The sequence below is a fragment of the Haliotis rubra genome, unplaced genomic scaffold (assembly GCF_003918875.1).
Source record: "Haliotis rubra isolate DU_JTF1 unplaced genomic scaffold, ASM391887v1 Scf103, whole genome shotgun sequence".
NCBI classification, from domain to species: domain Eukaryota; kingdom Metazoa; phylum Mollusca; class Gastropoda; order Lepetellida; family Haliotidae; genus Haliotis; species Haliotis rubra.
This window is the reverse complement of record NW_025764926.1, coordinates 860,646-881,160: the sequence shown is the minus strand read 5'-3', so window position 1 is coordinate 881,160 and position 20,515 is coordinate 860,646. Positions and strand designations below refer to the sequence as shown.

General features: G+C 39.0%; 1 protein-coding gene across 1 annotated transcript in view; it reads right to left on the bottom strand.

Moving 5' to 3' along the window:
• Positions 1 to 5,190: 5,190 nt before the first annotated feature.
• LOC124272094 (guanine nucleotide-binding protein G(s) subunit alpha) overlaps positions 5,191 to 20,515 on the bottom strand; it is a 63,427-nt gene continuing 48,102 nt past the window's right edge. Inside the window, exons 6-11 of the mRNA XM_046707247.1 lie at positions 17,800 to 17,854; positions 12,792 to 12,865; positions 12,272 to 12,451; positions 11,204 to 11,334; positions 10,482 to 10,549; positions 5,191 to 9,484 (exon numbers count right to left, since the gene is read on the bottom strand). Coding sequence (XP_046563203.1) covers positions 9,338 to 9,484; positions 10,482 to 10,549; positions 11,204 to 11,334; positions 12,272 to 12,451; positions 12,792 to 12,865; positions 17,800 to 17,854 — 655 coding nt within the window. The 3' untranslated portion in view covers positions 5,191 to 9,337. The remainder of the gene's footprint in view (positions 9,485 to 10,481; positions 10,550 to 11,203; positions 11,335 to 12,271; positions 12,452 to 12,791; positions 12,866 to 17,799; positions 17,855 to 20,515) is intronic.

The following is a 20,515-nucleotide window of genomic DNA, read 5'->3' as shown; positions in this document are numbered from 1 at the left end:
ATAATAACAGTCACTCCTTTTGAATATAATACATTTTTAAGATATTGAAAACTCGACATTTTAGTGTCCGGGTTGAAGAATATATTGCCATTTCTTGCAAATTTGATGTCAGGAATTAATATAACGGGTATCTGGGTTAATAAGGTTTGGAGTACCCGGGTAGAACATTTGGACAAATCCCAGCCCTAGTGTGTTTGGTGGTGATCTAGCACAGTTTGAATGAGAGCAGTTGGTCAGTGATCATGTTAGGCAAGCATTAGGAAATAACATGAAATTTGATAGTTTACAAATTTTATTTTCTCCTTTGATGAGGATAACAAACCATACAGTGTGTCTGCCATGTTTATTGCGGTAGCAGGAGTAGCACAGGCTGGTGTTTTGTTTCGTTGTTATTTTCACACAGGAAGCACTGATGTTATTGTTTTGTTTGTTAGCCAGGGTTTTATTTTGTTAGTTTGAAGTGAATTGAATGCTTGCTATTTTTGATAAAAAATCTATCATCAGAATTGTACATCTGATTTTATTTGTAATGCTCTTGTAGGACCATTTGAATTCAGTTTTATTCATGGCCATTGTAAAGGTTGACATGTTCCTCGGTTTTCTGTTCCAATAGATACATTCAGCAATACATTCAGATACACTCATCAGGTATTGTGCACTGACAATATATGTTATCCTTGTGAAACTAATCCAGATTTTATACTACTGAAACTAAAACATCATTGTTAACCTTATGTGAGTGAGTGAGTTTAGTTTTATGCCACACTCAGCAATATTCCAGCTATATGGCGGCGGTCTGTAAATAATTGAGTCTGGACCAGACAATCCAGTGATCAACAGCATGAGCATCAATCTGCGCAATTGGGAACTGATGACATGTTTCAACCAAGCCAGCAAGCCTGACCATCTGATCCCGTTAGTCGCCTCTTACGACAAGCATGGGTTACTGAAGGTTCATTCTAACCCGGACCTTAACCTTAAGCATATTTAATCATTGTTAACATATTGCTGATTTTATCCTTGGGAAACTAAAACAGTTCTTATACTAGTGAAACTGAAGCAGACTATATCCTTGTCCCACACCGATCACAATCGCCAACACGAGGGTCCCGATCCACAGAGCATTTGTAGCATTACGAGCTATTGTAACTACATAGCTTATCAGCTTACGATTATAGTAGTGTTACGAATGCTTTCTGGATCTGGCTCCAGCTTCTGACCTATATGTTTTTCATCATTTTCTGAATGTTAACCTTGTGTTTTTCTTCCGTTTTATTTTAACAATCCGTTCTTATTTTTTGTTAGTAGTTTAACAGTTCATTGGCAGTCCCCACGGGAGTGGAATTCCCAATTGGACCTTTTGTACCCAACACTTGAGACAAGGTTAACCTTAAGCTGAGGGGGCTATAGGTTTGAGCTCTGTCCATCTGAGATGATGGGGACAGATTTCTCAAAAAAACGTTATAGATATGGAAACCAAATTTGGTATGTGTTTTCAGGACATAAATGCTTTGATGGAATTTTAAAACGGAAACAATGTTACAGTTGGTTACAGAGTTATGGCCCTTGTCATGCGTTTCTTGACTTAGTGCACGGTATCCCCAAAGGGAACAGATTTTCTCAGTAACTGTTATAGATAGGGAAACTAAATGTGGTATGTGTTTTCAGGACATGAATGTTGTGGTGGAGTTAAAAAACAAGAACCAAATAGGAACAGAACACTGGGATATTGATGACCATGTCTTTTTGTTGGACACAGTTTCCAGGTGGCGAGAGTCCTACCTGGTTAGCAGACTATGAAGAAGAAACTGTTCTGAATATATTGATTTGTGTTGCCTGGCGAGATATTATCTTTTCAGATTTCTGACTGTGAGAGAGAGAGATATTTATCAAGAAAAGTACTCATACAATGTAGAAACAATTTCATCATCTCATGTTAGGTACTTTCATTTTTAATTTACAATACCATATGTATCTATTTTTAGTTATTTCAATGTGAATAGTTCATTTAGTATTAGTCTGTGATAGTGCCATGAAAATGTAGAAATATGTGCAATATTTGACCATGTATTTTAACAGTGACTCAGATGAGATTGGACAATGCCCATGCTTGTCAACTAAATGATAATTCTGTGTCATAACGGCTGCTAGTATGAATATGAAGTTATCATTGTTATCGCCAGGGACAACCAGTCTGTAGATGATTGTGTGTGCGCTCTGAAGTTATCATTGCTTTGTACACCAAGAATATTTAATCGAAAGTCGAAAGTCAAAGCTCTGAATTTGCTCACTCTCTTCCACATGTTTGATTGGTTACATGTTTTTATTGTATGATTTTTATATGCTACAATACTCCCATTGTCCACTGCATCGTTTTAAATTGTTATACCATGATGAATCAATGTCACTACTGCCAGCAATATCAGATACCGTCTTCCTGCAATATGATACAATGTAGCCTTGTAGAAATATATTTTTTGTCCCATGCATTGTGACAATTAGCGCAAGCTAGTCAGAAAACATGATTTGATCCAGGTTACTAATTAACTTGGTTTAATTGAACTTATGAAATCCTGACAAAATATATCTCAATAGACCTTTCTAAAGGACGAAGTCTCCACACTATTTCTCTGCAGGCAGAATCTTTGTAGACTGGGCACTGTCTCTACTTATCACAAGATAATGAGGCACATAGAGACAGGAACCAGTTGAATGTCATGGCCTTGTTGACAAGGAAGGATAACTCTTCTGTAGACATAATATGGGAACGGAATCTGTACCCACTGAGATTTTATTGCATGCCCTGAAAAGAATTATCATGCATCTTAATCTGTTAAATTATCAGATACTTAGACCAGAATGATAAATATTTTTATAGTAGAACCCATACATGACGGCGACAGCAACTGGTATTTCCATAATGTTCTGAGGTCCTGAAATATTTTTAAAATTTCTTTAGATCGTCATTATGAGACTTGTTTTCAACACTGTAATATATGTAAATACTGTTTTGACAAAGTGTTATCCATCCTTGCTTCTCTCTGCTCATAAGTTCCCTGCATTTGATATGTAATGTTGATGGAAACTGGATCTCATGGAGAGATTAGTATTTGTCTTTCTGTAGTACTGTAGCTGGTAGGTTGTCTGTGTTGGTGAATACTTGAGGCTGCTGCACACTGATTATTGTTTGAAGAGATTACTACTTACTTCTTTCTCAAATTTGAAACTTAGTTTATCGCAAGTGGAATTATTTGACAAGATAAACATTTTTGGCTTTATTTGAAACACTGACTAAAATTTAGGAAAAATGTAACAAGGTATAAGAGATTCATAGATAGATGTGTCAAGAAATCAAATGAACAGAACATTGATTTTATGTGGCATTAGTATTTCAGGATATAATATCTCAAAGGTTTATTTCAAATTACAAATTGAGCAGTGCGTTTAAATGCTCATCGCATGGAAGACTTGACAGTCTGTGCTTGCTTTGTAATGGCTGTGACTTGCCCATTTACATACTAGTATTCAGAAACCACTGGACTGGTGCTGTCGGGTAGGTGAGTGGAAGATGTGTTTTCCATTCACCTAAGGACTCAAGTTTGATTTTGTACATGTATACAATATATTGTCTTATTTGTGTCATAGTATGTTAGACCTGTAGGCCTGAATGATTTCTGTTACAAACTGTTTACGTTTTGTAGATAAGAATGAAACTAGGAAGCTGCCATATTGTTTTTCCATTTTGTTATGATGTGAAGTAAATGATGGAATCAAAATACTAAGAACCTGTTAATTTGTCAAAAGCTGTGAGCTGAATGGTCAGAATTTTGCCTGATGCCTGATGCCCTGCCCAAATTATTTTCCTAAGGCTTCCCTTAAGTATTTACAAGTTAAAGAGGTGCCACTTTCAAACTCATGATTGATGCATGTTACAATTTCACCTTCTTTATTCAACCCAATCCTCATTCACCAACTGTGTTTTGCAAAATCTTGAAAATATGAAACTGGAATTTAATACTGCAGATCTAAAATGTTTCAGGATGCCCGACATATTCTCCGATTCACGGAGTCCTACTGGTGTTCTAAAATACTAAGTGTCTCTCTGCATTATATTTTGGTGTAGACGCTCTTTTACATGAGCATCCTTCTCTCTGCCCGAGTGCCTCATCAACTCAATGAAACCTTTCACAATAGGGGTCTTCCATGTTCTTCTTCTTCTTCAGTTATGTGCTTTGGAGGTCGCCTTCTTAGCCTGTTGGCATTTCGGCAGACCTAAATCCATGTTCAGTCATGCTCCTTTATTTGTATGATTCAGTGTAGTAGTAAAAGAATGTGACAACCCACATTCACTTTTCATAACCAGTCCTCAAATGGTTTGAGATGAATATCTGTATCTGTAGGCTTTGATAATCATCTGTAGTACTAAAGGTTTACCCTAAATGATAAACCATTTCAATGTGGACTGTTCTTTCAGTTGTCTTCCGAAATAGTTGTAACCTGTTTCACCACTTCAGTATCAAGAAATTGGTTTCCTTTCCACTTTAATGGAAGGTAAAACAGTGCCCTTGTGTACGATCTTGCATTACAATTACAATTAGTCTGAATTGTATGTCATGTAACATTCCTATCGATATAGCCTCTTGAACATAATAAATTTATTTCTATACATCTTGTGTTTTAATTGAAGTATCTTTGATCAAGATCTTTTGGAAGAAGCGGGGACTGATCTATGTGATCTTTCTTTACAAAAAGGTAAAGTTATTGTGAAGAGTGTGCGGGCGAGTTTAGTTTTACGCTGGCTTTAGCAATATTCCTGCAATATCATATTGGGGTACACCAGAAATGGGCTTCACACATTATACCGAAGACAGTGCCGGTGTATATTGGCGACTTGGTATAATGCACGAGACTTTAAGGACCACCCAATTCTTTCTTATTACCATAAATCTGCATGGACGGCCTTAACTTCTTAAGAGTAGCTTTAACATACTTTTATCCGTATTGTATGTCGGTCCACAGAAGACTCCAAGGATCTGTTTCTCTTCGAAAGTTTCAACTACATTAACAAAGGCATCCCATCATGTTCTCAGGTCCTTCGAGTGTGATACACATGGTTATGACAGAAGCCTGATCCAATAGCACGCTGATCCATCTGTTCCGTTGGTTGAACAAAAAACTAGGAATATGATGTATTTAGTAAGAAATTGTTTTTATTTTACAATACAGACAATTGACACATGGTAGAGAAACCCCAGCAGCCGACTGCAGCTCGACTGTCCGACGGACTGTCAGTCTGTCAGACTACTCCAGCAAGCCTGTGAGCCCAGAGACATGTACCCGACATTTGGCTAAACCTATTGTTATTGCTGATCAACAGATCACAAAAAGGTCATTGAGCAGCCAAAGGCTAAATTCAGCCAATCATTGGAAAGTTTACTGAGGCCAAAGGCCAGATTCAGCCAATCAGGGGGAGTTTACAGAGCTATGCCAAAGGCCAGATTCAGCCAGTAGTTACAGATTTAATGAAGGCCAGAAGCAGTATTACTCAATCATGGGAAAGTTTACACAGGCCAGATCACTGATTTACCTGATCATGGGAAATTTTCTAAATTCAGCCAATCGGAGGTTAACAGCAACATGTAAAGCGCCACTTATTGTCAGACTGTGCTGCCCCCTGTACATTGTCAAGTAAGGTAACTCAACATTAGAAGGCAGTACTTGACCATTAATCACGTTAATGCAAGCTTGGGTATTTCTAACCACAATTAAAAATAAAGAGTTAGATAAAATTGATTTTTATGTCTTTTTAAACAATTTCCAGATCCATGGCACTTGATAGTAGTAGAATTGTAAAAACAAACATGATTGAGATTACAACTGTATCTAGTTGGGGGATTAGAATCCGGGCTTGAGAATAGCCTTCCATTAACTCAGGGAGAAGTTACCTCCCTTTAACAGCAAGACTAACCTTGGAGCTGATTTTTAAAGATATGGTAATGAGAAATGCATAATCGGCTAAACAAGTCAATGTTCCTTCAAACATAAACGTTATGAAAAAATAAAACTTTTCAGCTACATCAACAGATACTATGCAGTTGTGATTAAAGCAAAAAATTATAATAATAAAAACAAATCATCCAATGGCTTTTCCTTCGGAGGATTTGTACCTACTGGGAGCCAAGAATTGTGAGAGTATCACAAGAGGAGGATAGTTCCTCTCGGTCTTGATGAAAGAAACATTTAAACATAAGATATGATTCACCATTTCACGCAAGTAATGTACATGATAAAATCAACAGTAAGAGTTAATGGTGACAATCTGATACAGGTAGCTGTTATGCATTGAAAGTGGTGTCAAAGTCGGACCAGCTGAGGATAGTTTTCCTGCTATCCTCCTTGTACAATATCAAAATGCTCTTTCTATACTGCTGGTGTTGAACTGTAAACAAGGTTATCTGAAATTCTTGTCTACTGATGTGATACCTTCTAGAAATATCATTCATCTATATTTGCCAAATCACGAATCCAATTTTACGTTACAATTCACACCACCTGAATCTGCCCATTTTATCAAATTCATACAAAATAAAATCATTTTAAAAAAAAGGATCTTAAAAGATCTCTTGAATAAGGTACAGAATTTAGAATTTCTGAAAGATGGCATTTGAACTGTCTCTATCTAAACTGCTTGGTTATAATATTGTAGACAAATATTTCAATCAACATCAAATTGGACCACCCTAGTGTTGGCAATTTCTTCTTTTGCAATGAAATTTCGCTTCAAGTGATCGGGTGAGCAATCAGCCATAGTTGTTGCATCTAACACAAGAATGTCTCGTCTAATGTTAGAGATTTGAGATATAGGACAAACATAATTGCCCCTCAGTGAATTGTCCCATACATTGTAGCAGAGATAAGAGGGAACACGAATAGCACTCAATATTAATTGATTCTATTGTTGGCGGCCATGGCCGCACCAACGTCACGGATCTCATCACAGTCAGTTGCATAATGTAGACGGAGATGTAGATGTTTACAAAATGCCGCTGGCATCCTTGTACTGGCTTTAATTGGCCAGTCGCCATGACGACAAGAATCACTTGGCCAATCAGGTGCCAGTAACTATGGCGACAAAAACGCATGATAATAAGTGAAACACTAGTTTCCCTCTAGACGTGTGTGAACCTGGTATCTCCACGTAATTGTATATGTCAACTTCTTGGTCAAGATTATTTACATGCGTTTACACAAAAATTACTCCATACCATACATTTGGTGCGTTTAACAAACCACTTACAGTGAAACAGAATTTGTACCAGATACGCACAAAATCATTATCAATTTCTGAAACCAATTTCAAGAACAAGATGTATAAACATAATCAGTTTAAAAGTTAGGCAATAATTCTGAACATTCAAGACCTCAAACAGTTTTGTTTAATTAACTCTTTCCGTCATGAACAAGGCCAAACAAAATATATCTGGTAAAATTGATAAAACCTCAAGAACAAAGCAGTCCATCCTTTTCATTGTATGCTGGCTATTCTCGCAGTAATTCTTGATAAAATGTATGTAAAAGTCTCCGGTCAAGAAGATATAAAACATTAATCATCAAGCACAAAATTCATAGTAAATAAATAAATAATGTGTTTGTTGTGCTGTACTGTTACAACAGTATCCTTTACGCAGCGGCAGAGGCGGCAGCGGCAACATCGACGGCTGTGGAAGGAAGGTAATACACAGCCAACAATAACAACAAATCTTCACAGCTTTTCGCATCAATATGGATATGTACATTGTGTGATGTCAATGGATAAAATGTACCCTAGCAATCTGCACAAGAACTGTCGGAGAGGACAGAGCATAGTAGCCAGGGACACTTCCAACATGCTCGCAAAACTAGTGTCATATCTCGTGTTCAAAATCAAACAAATCACATAATTTCGGCAATCATAAATCAAATCAGAGATTAATATCATAGACACCAATGCCCTCCCTCTAGCTAACTTCTAATTAGTCCTCTGTACTTTGTTTAAAAAAATGGAGTAAATTAAAAGAAAATCGTGAATTGAGAGCAACAGTTGGATCTTGATGATGGCCCTGACACAACTTGTGCACTTGATCCAGTTTGTACTAACGATGCACGAGAGGATGTGGCTGGCGGTCAGTGCTGTCTACTTCAATCTAAAACACGCGTAAATACCCAGTGAAACAAGCATGGAATCATCCAAGTACATATTTTTACAACTAATTTACAACTTAACAAAACATTAGGGCGGAGTAACACGATGATGGACCCTTCACTCGTCGATTTTGGCCTCACGCCAGCAGTGTTACAGACAGACGCGCATATGTACGTACGAACATACACGCGAACATGCACAGCGGCTCTGGATGACTGACCGACCAACTGATAGATGGACGGACGGACACCCACAGGTAGCAAACGAAGTGCTCACAGAAGGTCAAGCGTAGTCATATACAGTACAAGTCATGTTCATACAAATACTTGTTTTGAAAAGTCAACATTATACACAAATATGCGACTCCAAATAACCAACTGACACCAAAGAAACAGTATGTTAGCAATCCACAGTCCAGTTGGACAAGAGTTCCTCATTCAGTCAGCTGATTGGACGATTAGGTGCCGCCAGCAGTTGTCATAGAAACGGCTGCAGGTCGTCCAAATATTACAATCAAACAAAATCTGCATATTGTGGTCTGGCTGCACGCTGGCAGCAGACTGTTACAGCAAACACAGGAATCAGTTCAAGTCAGTCCCCACGGATAGCTCGTCCGCAACGGCAGACGGCGAGTTGTGGAGCCTGTGTTTGGCATATGTACGTACGCACTAGACAGTGATTGGTTGAATCCTCTTGCTGCTACAAGGTAAAGCTCCACTGGAACACTCGCATAACAAAATTTGCTCCACTCCGCAAACATGGTCGCCGACTCGTAGACGAAAACAACTGCACTGATTGGACAAAATAAAGATAGACAGTGTGGTTTTGTATAGTACAAACACAGTGTTGTTCCTTCAGGTGCAAGTGTCGCTCACTCGCTCGCTCGCCCGCCTCACTTCGCTGCTAGCCATAACACCAACTTTGTACGGTCAACCAACACACTAAGTACCACAGTTGGCGGGGTCACATGATCACTTGTGACGCGGCTCGAGCGAGGCGCAAGAGCTAGAGAGAGAGAGATAGGGTGACATGATTGAGTCCCTTGAAAGATGCAGTAGACATCATCACATCATCGTCATCACATCATCATATACGATGTCTCTTCACCACAAAGTCACGCTTGCCACCAGCTCCACCTATGGGCTGCCGGCAGCATCACAGAAGCTCATACTGACGTAAGTGCATCCTCTGAATGATATCTCGGCAATCATTGAAAACTCGTTTGATGTTCTCGGTGTCGACCGCGCAGGTGAAGTGAGGGTAGCAGTAGTGTCGGCCATCGCCGCTGGCTGTGCTGATCCGCTGAAAAAGATGAATTTCCCATGAGTTGAGAGAGTCACCATGTGAGGAAGAACCTTATTTGATAGAGTTATTAAAGACAGTGTAATACATTGATTAATGCATTAAGTTGTTCATTATCCCAAATAAAGTCCTGGGCCGACTTTCACAAAGTAATGCTAAAGCTATGACTGTGATAAGTTTATGTTAACCAAAGTCGTTAATGAAAATCCTAAAGCTACAACTGCTAAAAGTGTGTGTACAACCACATGAGTTATGACAGTTATAGCTTAACATAGCCTTACAACAGTTGTAGCACTATTATTATTATTATTATTATTATCATCAATGTTTTGTGAAGAAATTGGGACTTGAACTAGTGTGTGACTAAGTTAATATAATAATAAATCTGAATTCTTATTCAATATTTAACGAAAGGATTCAAACTTTCAGTGTAATGAAAGTTTATAGAAAGTGAGTCAGCTGGGTTAGATACCAATTTGAACAATATATCAGTTAACTTTGCTGACAAAGCTCTAAACGTAAGTGTGAATCAGCGCATGCGAAAAGAATGCAACACTGGACCACTAATTACACCACCTCAGGTGACCAGGCACCTCTGCCCCCTGAGGGTTTAAGCAAACATTTATGGTTTAAATGTTTTTTGAAGAAGTAAAGTTTATGTGTCAATAACTCCTTTAGGCTATTTATACAGAGTCTGCCAGCTGTGGAAACCTTTCTCTATTTTAGAGCACAACAGCGAGTGGGTGAGTTAGGTTTCACACTGCCTTTAGCAATATTCCAGCAACATCACGGCAGGGGACACCAGAAATGGGCTTCACACATTGCACCCATGTGGGGAATTGAAGCTGGTGTGATGGAAGGCTTTAACCACTAGGCTACCCCACCGACAATAGAGCATAACAGAAACATAGCCTTAAATGATCAATGGACTTGATGGAGAACCAGCTGATCAGGTTCACTGTACTTGAAACAAAATTTTAATATTGTTTTTGCTTACCAAGAATTCATCCCTGATGAAATATTTGGCCCGAACTACCTCCGGGTCGTCTGTAGACTCAAACACAGCTGGAACACAACAAATCATATTAGTTGCTCAACATGTAAATTACCTACATCAGCAATTCATTCATGAACCAATATCATAAAATAAATATTACACCACTCACATGAAGTAACACTTGATGTTTCATATGCCCATATATTTGTCATATAAAAGGAATTCCATAACAGGTAATAAAATTTATATACACGTATATATATGCATGCAATCATCCATCCATCCATCATGGCTAGTTGGTATTGCCATACAAATTTCCAATTGAGGTTTTTCTTCAACATTTTCTATACATATCTACATGAAAAATATTCACATCATCAGGAGATTACATCTGTGGTAAAAGACTTCAGACTTATTTGCACTTGTTTCTTTGGTCTTAACAAAGATTCACAACAGTCAACATTGTCTGCACCCCTCAAAAAACATGGCAGGGGAGACAAGAAATGGGCTTCACACATTGTACCCATGTGGGGAGTCAAACCTGACCCTTCGGCATGATGAGCGAACACTTTAACCACTAGGCTACCCCACCACCCCCTCAATAGTCACTGTAGATTATTATAACCACCATGTTGATAAAGCATTGTCAGCCTGCAATGTTCTAGTTGCCACCCAGTCCCTTGTCATATACATCTAACCTGCACTGTGGGCAACATTCTTACCATCTGGTGGGGTCTGGTATCTGGAAAATTCAGTAAAGTAGTCCTCTATTTTTGATTTTCCAGCTCTCACTTTGTCTGCTAATAGGTCCTGCTTGTTTAAGAATAAAATTACGGATATTGTTCTGAGCCACCTGAAACACAAAACAAAAACATCATGGTAGAGTGAGTGAGTGAGTTAGTTGGGTTTAATTCCACTTTGAACAGTAGTACAGTTTAATCATATCAACTTAATTATCCCGAGAGACAGATGCCTCAGATACAATTTTCATGAAACTCATGAGCATTGTGCTGACAAACTAAGGATAGTAACCAGGGCGATTCGAACCAGTAATCATAGGATCCTAGCACGTCGAGGGGATGCAACTCTGCATGAGATGACAGGTCCCGGCCCATTTAGTGAAAAAGATATCAATACACATTCAGGAACACTCAAATGCAAGCCCGGTGAGGGCATAAAGCAATGTAAGCTAATGCAAGTATCTTGTTGGGGTCTTTCATTCTGGACATATCCACATTCCATCAACCCCTGTCACCACAAAATGACCATGTATAAATGACTTACAGTACTTTCATTGGTCCTTTACCTTAGTACTTGGCAATATTCCCACTATATGATGGTAGCCTGTATCAAGCTGGACTACAAACCCAGTAACTGATTCAATGAACAACAATCCATTATGAATCACCCAAGTCACCAAGTGAGTGAGTGAGCGAGTTGGGGTTTATGCTGCTTTTAGTAATATTATATAGCAATATATGGGCGGAGAATGTGAGAATTCAAACCCAGGTCTTCAGCATCACAGGCAAACGCCTTAACCCTTAGGCGAGCCCACTGCCCCTAAGTCAACCAAGCTTGACAATTCCATCCATTTCAGGCATGTCGTATGACAAGTAGCTGGGGAATATTACTAACAGGGAATCCTCAAGGGGAGACAAACAAGGGGAGACAAACAGCTTGCTGGAGACATATTCTATCCCATAATCCCCGCTGGTGAGGTTGAAGCAATAGGTATATATTGGCATCACACTAGCCACCTTCAACAAGAACATCACGATCTACATATTTACCTGTTATTCCAGATACTCCTAAAAAGTTCTAAGGATTCTCTGAGTCTATTTTGGCTGGGATCTTCTCGCAGGACCAGATTGTAGCCACTGCATGCAGTGACGAAGATGATGGCCGTCACATCATTAAAGCACTGGATCCACTTCCTACGCTCGTCTCTCTGACCCCCCACATCGAACATGCTGCAATAAAAAACATCAGCATCAGAAGGAGCACTAGACAGTTACCTCTCCAGTATACATGTTTACATGTACATATATATTATTATATTTTAATAATACTTGATTAAAATCTTCTATGATTAAAAATGTACCTAATGTTCCTATATTTATACTTCTTGATACAAAATCTGCACAAGGAGTTCCAGGTAAAATTGTCTTATTTGGGTTATTAATTCATATAATTGTAAGGAAAGAGGTTTAGAGTTAAATCTCATAACAAAAATTCCACTGTTAACATAGCTACAAACAGAAAACTCAATAAACCAGTTCTATCAAAAACAGAAAGGAAGGCCATACTTACTGAAAATTTACTTTATCAACTGTAAACTTAGTTTCAAATATTCCTGATGTTAGTACCCGACACCGCAATATATCCTGAAATAAATGAACATCAAAATTAGCAAAATCAGACATGACAAAACAAATGGAATAGACAGACAATGATATCATCTCTCCTGCAATTCATATTTAAACATGACAATGATAAACAGGCAAATGGGCTTCCCACATTGTACCGATAATCTCTGTGCAATTCATATTTACATTACTAAATTACTAAAGCTAACAAGATAATTATGAGACATTTCCTCCCACAAAATAATCAAATTCCTCATTATAAAGTTAAGCAAGTTTACCAACAAATGATAATAGATAAATATATGAAATATATCCTGCAAAATGTCTGGTGAAAAGGATAATTTTGATACATGATGAATGGAAGTTTATGAATGACATTTAACATCCACAACATGATAACGTGACTGATGTTTCATTTTTAATTGCTTCTTATAATCAGCAACATACATGAGGGAAGTTTCAGGCATTCCTGTAGTTTAGACTGTGTCCTTAAAACCCTGTATTACGGTAACCCTTAGTGAGTTTGTTAGCTCTTGAGACAAATACTGATGATCTCTTATAGGCACAGTAAACAAACGTGTGAGGAACATAAGATTTGATGCTGATCACATACAAGTTTAATCCATAATAAATCCATGGAGCATGTGCTTGCTGCAGAGACAACACCAAGGATCATAATCAGGAACCAGGGATTGAAACACATGCAGAGTTGGTCATCAAGGTGGCCACTCACACAGGAATATTTGGTATCCATGGTGGTAGGAGGTAGGAGGTAGGAGGTGGGTGGTGGGTGGTGGGTGGTAAGAGGTGAGTGGTGGGTGGTAGGTGGTAGGTGGTAGGTGGTGGGTGGTAGGAGGTGAGTGGTGGGTGGTAGGTGGTGAGTGGTGGGTGGTAAGAGTCGAGTGGTGGGTGGTGGGTGGTAGGTGGTAGGTGGTAGGAGGTGAGTGGTGGGTGGTAGGAGATGAGTGGTGGGTGGTGGATGGTGGGTGGTAGGTCGTAGGAGATGAGTGGTGGGTGGTGGATGGTGGGTGGTAGGTGGTAGGAGGTGAGTGGTGGGTGGTAGGTGGTAGGTGGTTGGAGGTGAGTGGTGGGAGGTAGGAGATGAGTGGTGGGTGGTGGATGGTGGGTGGTAGGTCGTAGGAGATGAGTGGTGGGTTGTGGGTGGTGGATGGTGGGTGGTAGGTGGTAGGTGGTAGGAGGTGAGTGGTGGGTGGTGGGTGGTGGATGGTGGGTGGTGGGTGGTAGGTCGTAGGAGATGAGTGGTGGGTGGTGGATGGTGGGTGGTAGGAGGTGAGTGGTGGGTGGTAGGAGATGAGTGGTGCATGGTGGGTGGTAGGTGATGGATAGTGGATGGTAGGTGGTAGGTGGTAGGAGATGAGTGGTGGATGTGGGAGGTCATTGTCTGCTCCCAGTGTGTTAACATGTTACAAGCCTGGAGGTAGGGATGTCCTCCCCTGAATACAAGCCTGTGAGGCAGGTGGCAAGTCATCATCAACACTTCTACTATGATGTAGTTAGTACCTGCTCCAATATTCAGAGAGTCTCTAATACCATGCCTAATATTGCCTTCCCAATTACCACCTCCCTTAGTCCCAGTGGACCTATCTAATATGACAATGTTGGCAGTTATTGTAACCTGCTCTGATTCACAAATTCATCCATATTAACAATAATGTTGCAATACTACTGCAGAGATAATAATAATGTATCCATTTATATAGCGCCAAACTCCACACTAGGTATGCTCATAGCGCTAACAATCAAGGCACAGCACATTATTACCCCAACCTGATTTAGCCCAATTAGTATTTTGGGAAAAAACTGATGCAAAAATTAGTATTTACTTTTCCAAAGAATTTTCATATTAAATAAAATATGTACATATATTGTGTAAGGCCTTGTTATTGACATTGTACACACCTAAATTAGTAGTAAGTATCCAGATATAGCTTGATACTGAATAAAATGTGGTTGAAATTTATTGTGTATGGTACATATGCTATTTGATAATTCAATTGAATGTATTATTTTTAAAAATTCGTATCTTTTTTACTGCTATCGTAGTTGCGTATTTTGTGTTGTTGTTTTTTTAACGAATACGATAAAATCGTAAAGGTTGGCATCTCATTACCCCTGAGCTTCACCTGATGCCCTTGAGAAATCCAGCTGTCTACATTGCTTTATTTCAATGGGTAACATATTCCCTATATGCTCCCAGAGTGTTACTTTAGTTGCCCATAGAGTAGCTAACAAAGTGTTCCATATCCATGGAGACTGCCTCCGTGGTGTAGTGGTTAGAGCATCCGCCTGGAGAGCGGAAGATTGCAGGTTCGATCCCCCGACTGTATCATGCCAAAAGACGTTAAAATATGGTACTTGTTGGTCCCTGCCTGGCGCTCGGCATTAATGGGTACAACAAGGACTGGTCGGCTGGGAGTCAGTATAATGTGTCTGAGTGGGGTATTCATGCTTCACTGTGGCATGGTATCTCAGTGGGCTAGCACTAGAAAACCAGCTTAAGTCTGGGCTAGTACAAGCAGCCGCACATGCATGCACATCGTCATATGAGTGAAATATTCTCAAGGACGACGTTAAACCCAATTTCACCTCACCTCACTTCCATATGCATGTGTGTGTGCCTTCTCCCCAATTCCTGGGGATATAGGATGTTCCATATATGCTCCCAGAGTATTTCTTTAGTTGCCCATAGAGTAGCTAACAAGTGTTCCATATGCATGTGTCTGTGCCTTCTCCCCGTCAGAGGATGTTCCACAAATGCTCCAAGTGTTACTTTGAAAATAGGTGGTTGATAGTTTGAGCCCCATGCAATCCACACAGATCATATCGACATAGGTGAGCAATACAATAACATCAGCTTAAACGCTAAGATGGCATGATAGGGGTAACAGAATCTACATTTTGAAAACCCTAATATAATGGCAGTTTTTCCATGTTGTCTGTGTGTTCCCTTCCTGTCACTAGCAATTTGGCATCACCATTGTCCTCTCCATTTTCACCACAATCACTGCCAAGTACCATTCCCATCCCTAGCTGTGCAGTATCGCCAAGTACCGTTCCCATCCCTAGCAATGCAGTATCGCCAAGTACTGTTCCCATCCCTAGCAGTGCAGTATCGCCAAGTACCGTTCCCATCCCTAGCAGTGCAGTATCGCCAAGTACCGTTCCCATCCCTAGCAGTGCAGTATCGCCAAGTACCGTTCCCATCCCTAGCACTGCAGTATCGCCAAGTACCGTTCCCATCCCCAGTAGTGCAGTATCGTCAATAACCGTTCCCATCTCTAGCACTGCAGTATCGCCAAGTACCGTTCCCATCACCAGCACTGCAGTATCGCCAAGTACCGTTCCCATCACCAGCACTGCAGTATCGCGCCATCACCAGTACTGCAGTATCGCCAATTCCCATCACTAGCTGTGCAGTATCGCCAAGTACCGTTCCCATCCCCAGCAGTGCAGTATCGCCAAGTACCGTTCCCATCCCTAGCAATGCAGTATCACCAAGTACCATTCCTAGCAATTCAGTATCGCCAAGTATCATTCCTGTCCCTAGCAGTGTGGAATCGCCAAGTACCGTTCCTATCTCAGCATGCAGAAAGACAAGTACTGCCCCAAGCAATGCTGTTTTGCCTTGACTGATTCCTACAATGACTTATTTGCAAATGTAGGCTTTGGAGAAAGTCAATACCCACAAATCAATCAATGTTCTTGTGTGTGGTCCAACCTCAAACAGAGCACACTGTATCTAGACCTCATATACTATAGGATACATATCGAAAAAACAATGAGAACACTATGTTTGTATGCCAGACCACAGTGATGAATTGGATGCAGGACGCCAGCACATCGCACCCAGGATAAGCCAAGATCCCACCCTGGTCCCGAGGTCAGCGTGCACACACTAAACTTGTCCTTCACTCTTCCAGCGGCCAATGCCCTGCTAATCTAGCACAAAGGATCATGGCGTAATGCCAGATGTACACATCTCTTCTGATCAAATGAGCAGGTTTAACAGCATTGACATGACCCTCCTTGTTATTCCAAGGCATGTAACTCAGATCTGACTCAGATCTATCATTTTCTGCGAGAGCTCTAATTCAGTACATGACATGAGCTTATGTACAACCGAGCTGTTGGATATCCTTATTGTTCCAACTGCAGTCATGCATAGTGGCTGGGAACAAAGGTCACACTAATAAGCTATATACATAGAAAACATTCAAAGGCAACCCAGCAAATGCAGCACTCAACAGTGCTCCATGGATAATTGACATTTCTATGGTACAAGACATCACTTCATTCATATTGACAGATATTAACTTATGACAAACTCTTTCAATTTACAGTTAAGTTTTCCAAACTGTTCAAACAATATTACTTTTAATACACAACAAATCTCTACTTTGCTGAGAAAGTGTAATACCAAATATAACATAAGTTAAAAATATTACTTTCACTGTTCTACCAGGAATTGTACAACTAACAGTGCTATTACAGATTGGCACCAAGGTTTCAGAACAATACTTCAAGGAAGAAAAGAAGTTTACACGAAAATTTGTAATATTGACATAGAATATTTCTATAACTGAACTCAATACTAGGTATCAGCCTCTTGATAATGTTTCCCATATGCTTGTTACTTGATCTCACCCGACAGTATCAGAATGTTAACTATTTTGCATGTTTGTATCTATTTCGGGCTAATGACATAATCAGCCCTACTAAGTAAGCAAGAACGCAACTATAGGAGTGGGCAGACCCAATCAATATCTCTGGTACTCTTCCATGTCAAATATGTGATGTATGTTTCAATTCTGAAGGCAATCTTGCTCACTAGTTAACCATATCCCCCTGCAGGAATGCCGATTTTCTGAGATTCCTAATTCAAAAGGTTGTTCCATTTTGTAGACAAGGGGAAACAGGTTGGTGCCACTTACCTGCTCAGTAGGCGTGTAATCCGGCAATTTCACTATGTGCACTCGGTCTAAAAAACTGCAAAGAGAAAAACAAAATCAGCATTTCCTAACAAGACAACAATGAAATAGATATGGTGATAAAATCAGCAAGTTTATGCGTAATCCATAAAGACACAAGACTAAACACCATGTTACCTATTCTTTTGTTGGTATGAGCCATTGCAACCTTGCTTATGGGCTTACTTACTTTTTCCTGTTTATGCTAAATCAATGAGGTCATTAAAAGCTTTAAGCATTAAACCATACTAGATGAGAATCCTGTGAGCTAGTTTTAGGGGAGTTAGTATTGATTGGCAACTCAGATTCAAAAGAAAACTCTTCAAAATGTCACAAGACACCATAGATGTACTGCAAACACAGAATTACACAATATATTCAATGGTTTATGAGCTTGTCCTGCTAATCAAACAAAATAAACATTAAAATAAAAATAAAATCAATTCCACCTCAGAAACTATCCAAGGTCAATGTCTTTCAGCTTAACACAATTTATTCTAACCTAAGTAACAGTCTCTTTATCTTCTTACATTTTTCCATTTTCAAACCACAATATACCAATGACTGTGTTAAAGATTATTTCATAGACAATAACATCAATAATCTTAAAGATCTTATATTTCACAGAACATATTTTATCAATGTCTTGGGATTGTGTCACCATAGTGTTCTTTGTTGTTTCCAAAATAACAAATACCCACATAACATTTTGACAATACCCACATGAGCATTTTAACAAATACTTGAAAGAACACTTTAACAAATGCCCCTGTAAGCATTTAAACAAATACCCAAATGAACATTCTAAAAAATATCCATTTTAAAATGAAATAACAGAATTTATATATCTTCTAAAGCTGTGAATTTAATTGGTCACTTAATTTGAATCAAGACAAAAACAATCGTGACAAGTCTATTTTGAAACCTTTTTCAGTTCCATCACTATTGTACAAAATGCTTACGAACTGATTCCTCTGACAAGGACCAAAACCTCCACAGTATCATCAACAAACACTGCCGTGATAATTACATACAGTAGATAAACTGGCTATTCTATTGCTATGGTAACCACTTTACTTAGTCAATGTAGGCCTCAATTACCAACAGAAATGAGACCTTTGTACAACCTGTTTTCCTCCTACTAGTTTCAATCCCAACATATGCTAAAAGCAGAATCATGTCAAAACATGATGGATGTTGATAAAAATATGATCAGCATTGGTATTTTAACTGACTGACTGAGTTTGGTTTAATGCCACTTTTAGCAATATTCCAGCAACATCACGGCAGGGGACACCTGAAATGGGCTTCACACATAGTACCCATGTGGGGATTCGAACCCGGGTCTTTGGCGTGACGAGCCAACGCTTTAACCACTAGGCTACCCCACCGCCCCTGGTATTTTAACTAATTTAAATATCCTACAAAGTTTGTACACTAACTTACAATATTTACACTAGAATAGACCTAAATACATCATTGAATGCATCACTGGCGAAGTTAAATATTTCTTACATTATTTATAAAATGACATAAATGACACCCCAGTCTTATTTCCAAGTTTTACTTTTTTTATACACAGGTCAAAATGTCAGAATTTACTAGCTACTGAATTATTTCAAGCATAATTTTCAACCTGAGCTCTACACTTCATAGAGTTAGAGTCAAGGTAAACCACTACTTTCCTACAAATGTCCTCTGTGACAAGCCTGAGATGAGTACAGAGGTCTTACGACAAGCAGGCATACAATCTCGTTAGTTTAACTTTAAAAATTAACGACATTAGGTCAGGCTAGTCTAAATGTAGACTGTCAGTGTGAAGCGACGTCTTAAGCCACTATGAATAATATCTGCTACAAAAAATAGGCAGAGCAATACGATGAAGTGTCATGGCGCATCAACAACCATGAAATAGTCCCAGTAGATGAGTGTTGTCTGTGCCGAGATAACATTCACCTAAAATAGACTTCCTCATATAACAATTACTGTAAATGCCACAATAATTGTTGATGTGAATCTGGTGTAGACTAAATTCAGTGAATATATAGATTTTCCTTCAGAATGGGAGTAGCATGAAAAGTTCAAATAATTACCACAAGGACAATTAGTCTGGTAAAAAGAAATTCTCAATCTCAGTATATATGAATCTAAAACAAGAAATCTAAACTCATCTTAAATAACTACTTACATGCATGTTATCCCTTTTATACCCAGGGATTCTCTTCAAGATCTGAACAAGATCTGAGTACAGCACATCCTTCACACAAATGTCTTTAGTTATTGTTTTTATAATAAATAAACAGTCATTGTTTAAATGAATACACACTGATCTCCAAGTAACTGATGTCATTAAGAAAGATGTTTTAACATTTTATAGAATTGAAATACAAATAGTTAATTTCTAAAACAATAATAACCACAAAATGAAATGGTCTTCAAAATGAAATTGTCCTCAATCTGTACGTCCATTTTGATATTTTGCTGCAAAGTACAAATGGATAAACAATAAAACCATTGTAAACTGAACTAATTTTAGGACATAATCCATGGCTGACTAAGATGGTCAGTTGTGCAGAAGACACACTCTCACAGTGTTGTCATGGTCACCAAGGTCATGTAGATCAGAAACCAAACTGACCTCACAATGTTTTGTATTAGTCTGAACTTGATTCGATATTAA